Below are 14,727 nucleotides of genomic sequence, written 5' to 3'. Positions count from 1 at the left end.
TCATAACATTGCCATCCGGAAGTATAACGGACCAACACACAAAACTGTGTGTATCCATTAACGTTTATAGTCAGGTTAATACAGTTCAGTGAACATTACTCATAAACGCGGATGGCAAAAAACAATAACAAAGACCTGAGTGACGTCATCTTCGACCTATCTATAAACGTTCAAGGTTACACATTGTTTTGTGTGTTGGTCCGTTATATTTCCGGATGGCAATGTCGTGAGCTTCTTTCCCAAGCGCACACTTTACAGCAACCGCCCTTGCATACAATGATGTGCTGACCTAAATCTTGCTTTGGCCAATGAATCGTCGTCGCTCACTGGGAGGTGTGTAGCATAATTATTTTATTTGATTATCAATATAATTTTATCATACCATGTAGAAAGTCGTGTCTACATTGGTGACCCAGACGTTTCTTATGAAATAGGAAGTTTGTTTCGCATTGAAGGTAAGCCGAGTAGCTATTAAACTCCCTTACTTTTGAACTGAAAGTCCGTTTCCTTGTTTTGTTCGAGCCGAAGCAGTTTTTTTTTCTCTGTGGCATTATCAATGATGAGATTTCCTTCTTCTTCGCGTTCGCATCAACGATGTGACTAATTAGTACTGCCATGTTGTGTCAACTCTCGATAATGCAATGGCATGCAAAGCCAATTCGAGCTTAACGAGCCCACGGAGTGTGACATTAAAAATACCCCCAACTAGTTCCAATCCATTTGGAAGTGTAAACCACTCTTTCGGAGGACTGGAACATTCCTTGTGTAGTTGTAGCATCATAGAATATCGCAATGGCATACAGAGCCCGTTCGATCTTAACGAGCCCACGGAGTGTGATATTTTAAAAAACAACTAGTTCCAATCTCATTGGAAGTGTATAACCACTCTTTCGGAGGACTGGAACATTCCTTGTGTAGTTCTACCATCAAAGAATATCGCAATGGCATACAGAGCTCGTTCGATCTTAAGAGCCCACGGAGTGTGATATTAAAAAAAACCCAACTAGTTCCAATCTCATTGGAAGTGTAAAACCACTCATTCGGATCGAGGACTGGAACATTCCTTGTGTAGTTCTACCATCACTCTGAAATCAGAAGATTACTTGCACAAAGTATGTATCAAGTCCTTCGGATGACGTATTTCCCCCTTCCAAGAAGATTGAAACCAATATTTTGACAGCACACTATTGTCCTCTATTTTTGACGACGTCATTGTGGGGAAGAGGATGGGGAGAAGCGACATCATTCACTCATGACTACTACCGTAGCCATCGTAAACCTATAAATAGTATGCGCTTGACTAAGAAGCACGCAACATTGCCATCCGGAAATATAATGGACCAACACAAAAAAAAAGCTATGTGTTAACATGATTTTTTTTATAGTCTTGTTAATTCAGTCTAGTGAGAATTACTCATAAACGTGGATGGCAAAAAACAATAACAGACTCGAGTGACGTCAACTTCATTCTATCTATAGTCTGACACTGGCAAAAAAAATCACGTCAAACGACAAGTATTTGGCCACAAAAGAAAACAAATCGTGAGTTGTATTCAATAGTTCAACCAATGGAATCTCTTGTTGCATTGAACACTACTAACGACAACTTACTAGACGGTGCACAAACCTAAAACTTGAAGTCCGAGTGGGTTCTTGTGTTAGGCTATATTATGTTAACGATGGCTACGCTACTACACACACACACACAATGACATCATACTGACCTCTATAGATAGTATGCGCTTGGCTAAGAAGCTCATAACATTGCCATCCGGAAGTATAACGGACCAACACACAAACTCTGTGTAACCATGAACTTTTATAGTCTGGTTAATACAGTTTAGTGAGATCAACTCACAAACGCGGATGGCAAAAACAATAACAAAGGCCTGAATTACGTCATCTGCATACTATCTATAGATAGTATGCGCTTGGCTAAGAAGCTCATAACATTGCCATTCGGAAGTATAACGGACCAACACACAAAACTCAAAACTGTGTAACCATGAACTTTTATAGTCTGGTTAATACAGTTTTGTGAGAATCACTCACAAACGCGGATGGCAAAATACAATAAAAAAGGCTTGAGTGACGTCATATTCATTCTATCTATACTGCTTTGTCCAATGAATCGTCGCTCATTGTGGTTCCTATCTGTATAAAGTAAGAAGCAAAAAAAAAAAAAAAATGAAGATAACAGCTTCAAAACAGAACAAAATACCAAACATGAACGAATCCGGCTTAAAGCCTTCTTCAGCTAACAACAACAACAACAACAATAACAACAACAACAAGAAAGCAATAAAAACAAATTGTACATTACTGTCGTGGAATGACTTCCATGATTTCATTGCACCTAAAAGGGGATTTTTTTATTATCGAGGGGAGAAACTATTGAAGTCCTGCCACTGCTGTCAATCTGGGTTTTTTTTTAATACTGTGTTACAAAAGTTCTGTACCAATACTCTTCAACAGTCGTAACGTCACTTCCTTCCTAATGACGCATGGTAACTTAGTAACACTGGCTCTAATCTATCGGAACAATGGCGGACGCCCGTATGAAATATTTCTCCGGCGAGTAAAAAGCGTATCCAGAAGGAAAAAAAAACACATACATTTGATCATATTTTGACTTTTACACATTCTGATCACAAGACATATGAAAAGTTCTAGCCAGCATGAAAAATAAAAAGTAATGATTTTCTTTGTTTAGAACCAAGATGGCCGCCGTTGCCAGGCGGCGTGACATCAGACTATTGAATCGTATTGGATTCAATAGTCTGTTGTCATGTCGCCCAGCAACGGTGAGCAGCGTGGTTCAAAACAAAGAAAATCTGTACTTTTTATTCTTCATGCTGGCTAGAAATTTTTCATATGTCGTGTTATCAGAATGTATAAAAGTCAAAACAAGATCAAATCTATTATGTTTTTCTCCTCTGGATACACTTTTATGCTCGTCGGAGAAATATTTCATAAGGGCGTCCGCCATTGTTCCGATAGTTTAGAGCCAATTACTAAGTTACTATGCGTCATTACGAGGGAAGTGGCATCATGACTGTTGAAACCGATTTTCCAATAACGCTTTTTACACAAACAAAACAAGCCACAAACTAATTTCTATTTAATTGAGATTTTATTTGACAAATCACATGAAAATGGATACACCTTAACAGATACCTTTTTTGGAAGATGTTAACATCAATGTCACATTGCATCAATTTGACATGTCCATGCCTGAATCACATATTTATCGTTTTTACATTCGATGTTTCTTTCAGATTCAACTCATTTTTGCAGGATATGAATAGGATAAAAGAATTCATGCTTCAAAAACTCCCATCAAATGTGACGTTTTCGTTTATCCAGACTGTTGAAACGTGACTGGGTGTATTTCAAATAACAACACGAAAGAGAAAACTCTGAAACACGCTTTTAACATGAACAACTTATAGTTGTAGCTGCCTTAAAGAGAACGGAAATCGCCTAATCGTATCAATTTAACCGACAAGGCTTTCCAAAATGACGTCACTAATTTCAGATGAAACGCACCTCTTTAATGACAACAGCATTAACAATGACTGCAAACTGTCCCCAGAGAACTGTGATGGGTCTGAAACACTCCAGGCTAACAAAAATAAAGGCATGTCTAATACTGAACGCTTGGTGCGAGATGAAAGTGGGACTACTTTTCCTAACAACCCAAGTAGTGAAAGATGTAATGAAATTAAGGGTGATCATGATATACCTCCGCATCACATGACGTCACAAATAAACTATTCGGTGACACAAGTCCGTATTGTGCTATCTTTGACAGCTATTTTCGGTAATGTCGTGTTTGCAACGGACAGCGTGATTGCCCAATATCTTCTAGACAGATGGTCTGATGAGAGTGGACACAACAAGAGTCTAAACCACAGTGGGCCTGACAAAGGCCTCTGTGATATAAATGAAAGTGACCCCTGGGTGATTCATAATGATGAGATACAAGCTAGGGTAAGTACAAACAAAAATATCAAAGTGAAGAATTATTGATCAGGCACTGCTGTAAGATTTCAATTCAATTCAATTCAAAACGTTTATTTTAGGCAATTGCCAATATTATAACTCATACAAGAATATATTTGCATCAACAAATCAAATAAGTAAAATGAATAATAAAGCAAGCAAACAATGATACTAATAATAATGATAATAACAGTAATAATAACAGCAATAACAATAATAATAATAATAATAATAATAATAATAATAATAATAATAATAATAATAATAATAATAATAATAATAATAATAATAATAATAATAATAATAATAATAATAATAATAATGATAATTATAATGGTGGTAATAATGATGTAAAATCATTTAAAGATTTTATTAATAGTTTAGTTATTTAATAGATTGAATTATAATTTTTTTTAGAGAGAGAGAGAGAGAGAGAGAGAGAGAGAGAGAGAGAGAGAGAGAGAGGTAGAGAGAGAGAGAGAGAAATATCTGAAAAAGTGTGTACGAAACAGTTCCCGACAAAACAGAGAGAAACATATCAGAAAAAAAATCCCCAAAAGTCAGCCTGTAATCAGGGGTTCTGACGTTCTATCCCCAATCAAAGTCGCTGTTTTCTAGGATATTTTTGTCCTTGTATGTATTTTTCTCTTTGGTCTGTCTGGCATTCTCTCATAAACACTTTTTAGGTATGTTTCTTATAACATGAAAACCACGAAGACCTCCGTTGTATTACCACTCAAAATGGCTTCACCACATGAAATGGAAATGTTCGTTTTAACGATTTTACCAACATTCAGTATTATATAATAAATAGGATCACGACTATTGGACCAAATTTAATGGACATTTAATGGACATTTAATCTCGGCCGTAATAATATGATAGGAAAATGGCAATTTATTGCATTACCATAACGTTGCACCTTATAACTATATATCTAGTCTTTAAACGAAATTAGTGAAATTCATTTTTTTCATACAAAAAGACACTCATTTAAGATATTCTTATTCTTTTCCTTCCTTCGGGCATCCAAAGACATCATGCTTATTAAAAGCTCTGCAACATGTTGTAGAAAACGGGAGTGACTGCCTGAAGCCGGTGATCGTGAAATACTAACGAAAGAGTGAAAATGGAGAGGCTTCGTATGGGAACAAAACAGACAATGGACGTTTCGGGTACAAACGTCTATTGTCTGTTTTGTTCCCATACGAAGCCTCTCCATTTTCACTCTTTCGTTAGTATGCACCATGTTGTATGCACTCAGAGCGGCCAGGACTTGTTTATGACTTGGTGATGTAACTATTTCGTCTAGCATATTGTTCCATTCTTTTGTGGTTCGTGGGGAAAAGCTCTGTTGCCTATAGGTTGTGTTTGATCTGTTATTTATGTGTGTCAATGAGTGTTTTATCATCTATAAATCTTTTGTATCATAAGCGTAAAGGTCGTAGTGTGTGCTAAATAATTTATCAAGTAGTTGTGCGTTAAGCGTAAACAATAAAGGACCACAACTGCTTTGGATAGATAAGAATCAATAAATTGGTTTAATAAAATTTCATATTGATGACGTTGAATAGCTGGAATGTGTAATGAAGATCAATGTTATACATTCCTTTTTTATCTCAATTTTATCTATAGGACCTAATTGTTTATGCTTAATATAGCTGTTGACTTTAAACCATTCTTTTACTCATATTGATGATAAAAGTTAAAGGACTTAAACTTTAATCTTTCGATTTATTATCATGTAAAAGATTGATAGATTACTTTTATCACTTGATGTTGATATACATTATCACTGTTGTTAGATTCTAGTATTAAAAAAAATATTCCAGGGTCATTAAGACCATGGAATGAAAGTTTATCCCGGTTTCATTAGCGTGAAACGGACAATAGTAATTGATGCCACCCTTTGGATAGGTCGATCTATTGTCTATCACAAAGTACTTTCGCAAGATTTGACAGACCAGGCTACCCAAACACTGCTGGGTGGACAGGTTGGGGAAATGGGGGGGGGGGGGCAGAAAAAGATCTCGACTTCGCCCGGATAGATCCCTGTCCCTTAGCATACGAAGCGAGTTCTTTACCAACTGAGCTATTCGGACCCCCATTTCTTTGTATAAAACGATTATAATTTTTATATTTTTAAAGGATTAAAAAGGTATATTAGATTCCAAGAGCATTCCATCAAGTTTGATATCATCTAAAAGTCTCATCCAGACACGAGCACAGGATCCCACTGAGAGGAATACACTCAAATGCTTACATTGTAAATTAAAAACAAATATAATAATACAATACAGAGATGATTTACAGGGAAAAAAACATCATCTCCTAAAACAATAGCTATACATTTGAATGTTTACCTCCCAGTCAAGGACTCCGGCCAGGGCCAGGACAAAATCAACTAATCTCATTCCATGACAAAGACAAAAGGCAAATCGGAAAACAGCTATAGAGGGATAGAAGACACAGTGCCTCCCTGTCCACTGTGGGAGGTCAGGAACCACACCAAGACGCTCTTTTTAGCTTCTCTCGATTCACCCTAGAATCCACCGAGTACCGGCTCTGTGGTCTTGTGGTATGGCACTCGCTTTCGGATCAGAACGGCCTGGGTTCGAGCCTCGCTCGGCGCATCGTTGAGTCCTTGGAGAAGGCTCTTCTCTAACATTCTCTCACCGTACGGAGGTGTAAAATGGCCGTTAACAGCGTTGTCTTTGTCCAAAAAAAATTGTAATATCGCCTAACAGTACTAACAGGCGTCATGTCTCGTTCTAAATGTTAAGTGTTGCTGTTGGACAGAGACTCCTTGTAAAGCGCTTTGAGTACGTTTTGTGGATATTGCGCTATATAAAAGCTCACGTTTATTTTTACCATACGGTTTTGAAATGACAGATCACGTATTGTGATGGAATTGACGCGAATACAAGTACTGGCCTGATAATCGAACGCCTATAATTTATTGGCTCGTTTTCACATTGTTGTAATGGACAATATTTTGTGTTGGTTTTAACAGTATTTCCATTAAACCTCTTCTTACTACCTTCATTAAAATCGTCAAATTTGTTACGACACAATATAGGTACATTTTTCTTCAACACGTAACATGTAGAACGAGACATTACAAGGAGACCATAAGAATTTGGGTTATCAGACCTGCAAAAAAGTTCACGTCGGGTGGAATGAATGATTGTTAATGATCATTCTGAGAAAGGCTTCATTTGTTCAAAAAGGTACATGATTAAATTGGCTTCTTATTTCCTTTTCTTGAATCAGGTCTCCATGGCAACGATGTATTATTCCTTTGCCTTCATCTTCCCAGCCTTTCTGTCATCCTTAATTTATGGTGCTCTTGTTGACATTATTGGTAGAAGGCCACCGTTTATCGCCACGCTAGTGGGCTATACAAGCAAAGTCATTGTAGCCATGGTTATCATCAGGTCTGTGAGTAAAACTCGATTAATATTGATTTCCATAACGTTTTGTGACAATTGGTCACATAATTTTGCAATTTTCAGACTATTTGGCTTTTCCCCTACGAATTGTTCATCAATATTTGCTTAATTAATCCCGTAGTCCTGTACAAAAAGCACTATTATTTTGTTTATAAAGTCAGAACTTATATAATAATAACTTGAATCTCCGTAATTTTTAGCATTTCCTATAAATATATTGATAATGATTAAGCAAAAGTACATCTAACCAACCAACCAACTGTTATTTTTCTTTCCAATTCCAGATTCGACCTTGACCCCAACTTTTTCTATCTGTCGTACGCCTGTGACGGAATCGGAGGTGGCCTCTTCGTGAATCTGATTGCATCTTTTTCCATTACGGCCGATATCAGCGAACAGAAAGGTACTCGAATCTTAGGAATCGCCTTTCTCACTTTCATCACAAAAGTTACGAACGCCGGTACGGATATACTGATCGGAATGCTCATCAAACATGTCGGATACGTCGCTGCCTCTAGTGCTATCCTCGCCCCTGTTTCGATATCCTTGATAATTTCAATTTTCTTTTTACCCGAGACACTTCCGGTAGCAAAACAGAAACTATCATTGAAAAGACTTTTGGACTACACAACTAGAATTGTCTTCCTCTACTCTCGAGTCGGGGATAAACGAAAAAGGCTGTGCCTTTTTATCTCCTTGATTATATTCTTTACCAGCGTTGTCAACACGATGAATCTAGGAACGAACGACACCCTTTACCAGAAACACGAGCCATTCTGTTGGGATTCAGCCCAGTTAGCGTACTATACAGCTGTTGGTAACCTGGCTTCCGTCGTTGCATTTGTCTACCTTTGTGTAAGTTGATTAACTCTCTCTCCTTACCAGCCATTTTCAGAATTGTCCGTGAAATTTCCCACCCACCCAACATAAAAATATATTATTCTTACTCAAACAGAAAAGCAACAAGTACATTCTATAGATATAACTGTTCAGCAAATTGAGCTGTAACACAGTGTCCAGTTTCATAGCTATAACAAAACATTTTATTTTATTTTTGTGATGCACAAAAGAAATTAGAATGAGATAAATTTAGGTAACATCGTAACGTTTGTGACGACTTTCCTGTGTATGGTAAGGAGAAGGTTACTTCTTTATTCGTGACGGATAACCTAAATCCGGTAATTTGTCCGGATGAACCATATGTCATTTTATGATTTGAATGGAAAAATAGCTAAGGCAAGTCCATTGTCACTGACATGGCATTCAGAGACATTAAAATGACATGAGATTTACATTGTAGGAAACCATAAAGAAAATCACGACTGTCCTCAAAGCCACTCCACACTAAAAAGAGGTTCCGTCCCCTGGAAAAAAATTGCTTTAACTCAGTAACAAAAGAAATGCTGGAGAAAAATCACTCAGTCACTGACGTGGCAATTTTTGTATACCATACTTTGGATCACTTGCTTTCTGTTGTAAATTTCTCTGATTTATATAAAGCTAGGAGCTTGGATTTAACTGAGAAAGTCCAATAAGTCATAATGATTGAGTTGATAACAAATGAACGATACTGCCTCTACATGTCAGATGTTTAGTCTGACTTTGCTCTGACACTGACTTGGCAAAAAAATTGTGACTGACGTGGCAAAAATGAAATTGCAATCAGAAACCCAACAATTATCAATACTTTTAAAATTTCAATGATTCCCATGCATTATTGTTAATATCTTATGCATAGGACAATTACTTGTTGACAACCCAGATATTTCGTTATATAGTGCCACGTCAGTGATAAAAAATGTGCTGGGGATCCTGACCTCCCATAGCGGGCAGGGAGGTACATACTGTGTCTTCAATCCCCTTATACCTGTTATCCAACATGCTTTCTGTCTTTGTCTCGGAATGAGATTACTTGGTTTTGTCCGGGTGTGTCTTTTTTACGAAACCCGCCGAAACCCGCCGAAACCCTGCGAAACCCGCCGAAACCCGACGAAACCCGACGAATCCCGACAAAGTTATGGGAAGTAGGTGGCAGTGGGGAGTGAACCTAGAACTCAGGGAAGTGTACACCATTGGGGAGTGAACCTGGGACTGGGTTTCGGCGGGTTTCGTAAAAAAGAACCAGTGCTTTTTTACGAAACCCGCCGAAACCCGCCGAAACCCGGCGAAACCCGACAATATACAGCAAAGTTATGGGAAGTAGACAACTGTGGGGAGTGAACCCGAGACTCAGGGAAGTGTACACCAGTCGGGAGTGAACCTGAGACTAAGGTTATCGGCCGGTTTCGGCGGGTTTCGTAAAAAAGAATTAGTGCTTTATTACGAAACCCGCCGAAACCCGCCGAAACCCGACAATATCCGGCAAAGTTATGGGAGTTTGGCAACAGTGGGGGGTGATCCTGGGAGTCAGGGAATTGCATACCAGTGGGGAGTTAACCTGGGACTGTGTAAAAAGGTTATCAGTGGGAAATAAACCTGGGACTAAAGGGAGATGGATACCATTGAAAGTTGAAGCAGGATATGGGAGTTGAGTACCAGAGGAGAATGAACCTGACACTATAGAAGGTGGGCGCCAGTGGGGAGTGAACTTGGGATTCAGGGAATTGCACACCAGTGGGGATTTAACCTGGGAATATGTAAAAAGGATATCAGTGGGAAATAAACCTGGGACTAAAGGGAGATGGATACCATTGGGAGTTGAAGCCGGATTTGGTAGTTGGGTACCAGAGGAGAATGAACCTGACACTATAGGGGGTGGGCGCCAGTGGGGAGTGAACCTGGGACTATGTAAACAGGATATCAGTGGGAAATAAACCTGGGACTAAAGGGAAATGGATACCATTGAAAGTTGAAGCTGAATATGAAAGTTTGGTACCAGAGGAGAATGAACATGACACTATAGGGGGTGGGCGCCAGTGGGGAGTGAACCCTGGACTATGTAAAAAGGATATCAGTGGGAAATAAACCTGGGACTAAAGGGAGATGGATACCATTGAAAGTTGAAGCCAGACATGAAAGTTTGGTACCAGAGGAGAATGATCCTGACACTATAGGAGGTGGGCGCGAGTGGGGAGTGAACCTGGGACTATGTAAACAGGATATAAGTGGGAAATAAACCTGGGATTAAAGGGAGAAGGATACCATAGAAAGTTGAAGCTTGATATGGGAGTTGAGTACCAGATGAGAATGAACCTGACACTATAGAAGGTGGCCGCCAGTGGGGAGTGAACCTGGGAGTCAGGGAATTGCACACCAGTGGGGAGTTAACCTGTGAATATCTAAAAAAGGATATCAGTAGGAAATAAATCCGGCTTCAACTCCCAATGGTATCCATCTCCTTTTAGTCCCAGATTTATTTCCTACTGATATCCTTTATACATATTCCCAGGTTAACTCCCCACCAGTGTGCAATTCCCTGAGTCCCAGGTTCACTCTCCACTGGCGCCCACCCCCTATAGTGTCAGGTTCATTCTCCTCTGGTACCAAGCTCTCATATCCGGCTTCAACTTTCAATGGTATCCATCTCCCTTTAGTCCCAGGTTTATTTCCCACTGATATCCTTTTTACATAGTCCCAGGTTCACTCCCCACTGGCGCCCACCTCCTATAGTGTCAGGTTTCTCTCTCCTCTGGTACCCAACTCCCAAATCCGGCTTCAACTCCCAATGGTATCCATCTCCCTTTAGTCCCAGATTTATTTCCTACTGATCTCCTTTTTACATAGTCCCAGGTTCACTCCCCACTGGCGCCTACCCCCTATAGTGTCAGGTTCATTCTCCTCTGGTACCAAGCTCTCATATCCGGCTTCAACTTTCAATGGTATCCATCTCCCTTTAGTCCCAGGTTTATTTCCCACTGATCTCCTTTTTACATAGTCCCAGGTTCACTCCCCACTGGCGCCTACCCCCTATAGTGTCATGTTCATTCTCCTCTGGTACCAAGCTCTCATATCCGGCTTCAACTTTTAATGGTATCCATCTCCCTTTAGTCCCAGGTTTATTTCCCACTGATATCCTGTTTACATAGTCCCAGGTTCACTCCCCACTGGCGCCCACCCCCTATAGTGTCATGTTCATTCTCCTCTGGTACCAAGCTCTCATATCCGGCTTCAACTTTCAATGGTATCCATATCCCTTTAGTCCCAGGTTTATTTCCCACTGATATCCTGTTTACATAGTCCCAGGTTCACTCCACACTGGCGCCAATCTCCTATAGTGTCAGGTTTCTCTCTTCTCTGGTACCCAACTCCCATATCCGGCTTCAACTCCCAATGGTATCCATCTCCCTTTAGTCCCAGGTTTATTTCCCACTGATATCCTTTTTACACAGTCCCAGGTTAACTCCCCACTGGTGTGCAATTCCCTGAGTCCCAGGTTCACTCCCCACTGGCGCCCACCTTCCATAGTGTCAGGTTCATTCTCCTCTGGTACTCAACTCCCATATCCGGCTTCAACTTTCAATGGTATCCATCTCCCTTTAGTCCAAGGTTTATTTCCCACTGATATCCCTTTTACACAGTCCCAGGTTAACTCCCCACTGGTGTGCAATCCCTGACTCCCAGGATCACCCCCCACTGTTGCCAAACTCCCATAACTTTGCCGGATATTGTCGGGTTTCGGCGGGTTTCGGCGGGTTTTGGCGGGTTTCGTAATAAAGCACTAATTCTTTTTTACGAAACCCGCCGAAACCGGCCGATAACCTTAGTCTCAGGTTCACTCCCGACTGGTGTACACTTCCCTGAGTCTCGGGTTCACTCCCCACAGTTGTCTAATTCCCACAACTTTGCTGGATATTGTCGGGTTTCGCCGGGTTTCGGCGGGTTTCGGCGGGTTTCGTAAAAAAGCACTGGTTCTTTTTTACGAAACCCGCCGAAACCCAGTCCCAGGTTCACTCCCCAATGGTGTACACTTCCCTGAGTTCTAGGTTCACTCCCCACTGCCACCTACTTCCCATAACTTTGTCGGGATTCGTCGGGTTTCGTCGGGTTTCGGCGGGTTTCGGCGGGTTTCGGCGGGTTTCGGCGGGTTTCGCAGGGTTTCGGCGGGTTTCGGCGGGTTTCGTAAAAAAGACACACCGGTTTTGTCCTGGCACTGGCCGGAATCCTAGCTGGGAGGAAAACAGTCAAATGCATAGTTATTGTTTTGGGAGATGATATTTTTTTCCTTGTAAATCATCTCTGTTATGTATTTTTATTTTTATTTTGAATGTATAATGTAAGCATTTGAGTGTGTTCCTCTTTGTTGGATTTTGTGCTTGTGTCTGGATGAGACTTGTAGGTGATTTCAAACTAAGTACATTGGTGGTATGCTGTTGGAATCTACATCTGATCCCTATTTGTTCTCAATTCCCCTTTGTCTTACTTTTTCTTGGGTGCTTTAATTGTAATTCTAGAACTTTTTACTATCCCATTTTCTTCCTTTTTACTGGCGCTGATATAACCTAAATGTGTTGAAAGCGCCGTAAAACCCTTAAAAACAAAAAACAAAAAAAAAAAAAAAATGTGCCCCGTCAGTGGCTGTCACATTTACTTTTCTCATTACTTTCTTCTTACCATTTACTGGTAATCAAATAGTAAGATCGATAATTAAGTGTAAACAAAAAGATAAATCAATAAAACTATTGCATCAATATTTTTTTTCAATGACATGACATTCCTATCTAGGGTAAGTTGTCAAGACTGATAAACCAGGAACATAACATGTCTTCTCAATCTTTTGTAAAGCTGTCACCAAACCAATTGCCTAACTAATCATACAGGTATCATCATTTATTAACTTAATCTAAATTATACAGCAATAAGAACACAAAATCAATAAAAAAAAATTCACTTACTTGAATGTCTGCCACATGTGCTTTACATTCATTGTGTTTTGGAGATGAAAACAGTAGGATAGCACCGTTGTTTTTTTTTTTACAAATTTAAGATTCATCTATCCTGGACGGTGAAAAGTACAATTACGATAACAAGTTAACATATTTATTTTTGACCTTAGGATACTTTTTTATCGACAGGCCTAATAATAACAATATCACTAATAATAATAATGATAATAATAGTAATAATAACAATAATGATGATAATAAGTTTGATGATAATGATAGTAATTATAACAACAATAATAATACTAATATCAATAATGCTACTGATACTACTACTTCTACTACTACTACTACTACAACTACTACTACTACTACTACTACTACTACTACTACTACTACTACTACTACTACTACTACTACTACTACTACTACTACTACTATAATAATAATAATAATAATAATAATAATAATAATAATAATAATAATAATAATAAAATAATGATATAATAACTAATGATGATAATAACAAAATAATAATAATAATAATAATAATAATAATAATAATAATAATAATAATAATAATAATAATAATAATAATAATGATAATAATGATAATGATAATGATGATGATGATGATGATGATGATGATGATGATGATGATGATGATGATGATATTAATAATAATAATAATAATCTTCATCGTCATTACTATAATCATCATATTCATCATCATCATCATCATCATCATCATCATCATCATCATCATCATCATCATCATCATCATCATCATCATCATCATCATCATCATCATCTTCAGCATCATCATCATCATCTTCAGCATCATCATCATCATCATCATCATCATCATCATCATCATAATCGTTAGCATCTTACAAATCTTCTATTCCTAACCAGATGTGTCGTTGTATAACCTGTGTAAGCGAAGAGGTCATGTCCATGATCGGAATGCTTTTCGTGGCTGGTAGTTTTACATTGGAGGCCTTCGTTAACAAGTCTTGGCAGATGTTCATTGGTAGGTGGCATATTTTCAATTTTACATTGGAGGCCTTTGTTAAAAAGTGTTGGCAGATATACATTGGTAAGTGGGAGTTTTACATTCCCAAAAAAAAAGAAGAATTAACCCAAAAATGTGACCTACCGCCTCAAAAAGGTATTATATTGGGACGAAGCGGATGCCAAAAGTGATACCTTATTATTCCTCTTGAACGCAAGTACGATTATAAAATTGAGGAAAAGGTCATTATGTTTTGTAGACAATTTAAAAATAATATTTGCTAAGTAAACACTTGACCTTCTTCATAACCCTCTTCGTAAATTAATGCGTATAGGAATGAACTTAACCCCGCCTTTTGTCCTTTAACACTTCAATTCTTCGGACTGTCCGAACTGTCATTATTTAATTGCAAACAATGACAATGATTCCAAAACAT

At 38.6% G+C, this 14,727-nt stretch overlaps 1 protein-coding gene across 2 annotated transcripts; it reads left to right on the top strand.

Moving 5' to 3' along the window:
* Positions 1–234: 234 nt before the first annotated feature.
* On the top strand, positions 235–14,309 carry LOC144979346 (proton-coupled folate transporter-like; the record flags this gene model as incomplete). 2 transcript variants are annotated; one of them, XM_078925984.1, is given in 5 exon segments in its annotated part: positions 235–333; positions 3,279–3,993; positions 7,279–7,442; positions 7,742–8,312; positions 14,192–14,309. In XM_078925984.1, coding segments are annotated over 4 exon segments (1,327 nt in total), but the record flags the coding sequence as incomplete, so codon positions are not given.
* Between the last annotated feature and the right edge of the window lie 418 nt (positions 14,310–14,727).

This window comes from Berghia stephanieae, chromosome 9 (assembly GCF_034508935.2).
Source record: "Berghia stephanieae isolate SIO BIC M18660-M18661 chromosome 9, UCSD_Bste_1.3, whole genome shotgun sequence".
Taxonomy (NCBI): Eukaryota; Metazoa; Mollusca; class Gastropoda; order Nudibranchia; family Aeolidiidae; genus Berghia; species Berghia stephanieae.
Note: the sequence above shows the minus strand (reverse complement) of the source record. Positions and strands in the feature narration are given on the sequence as shown.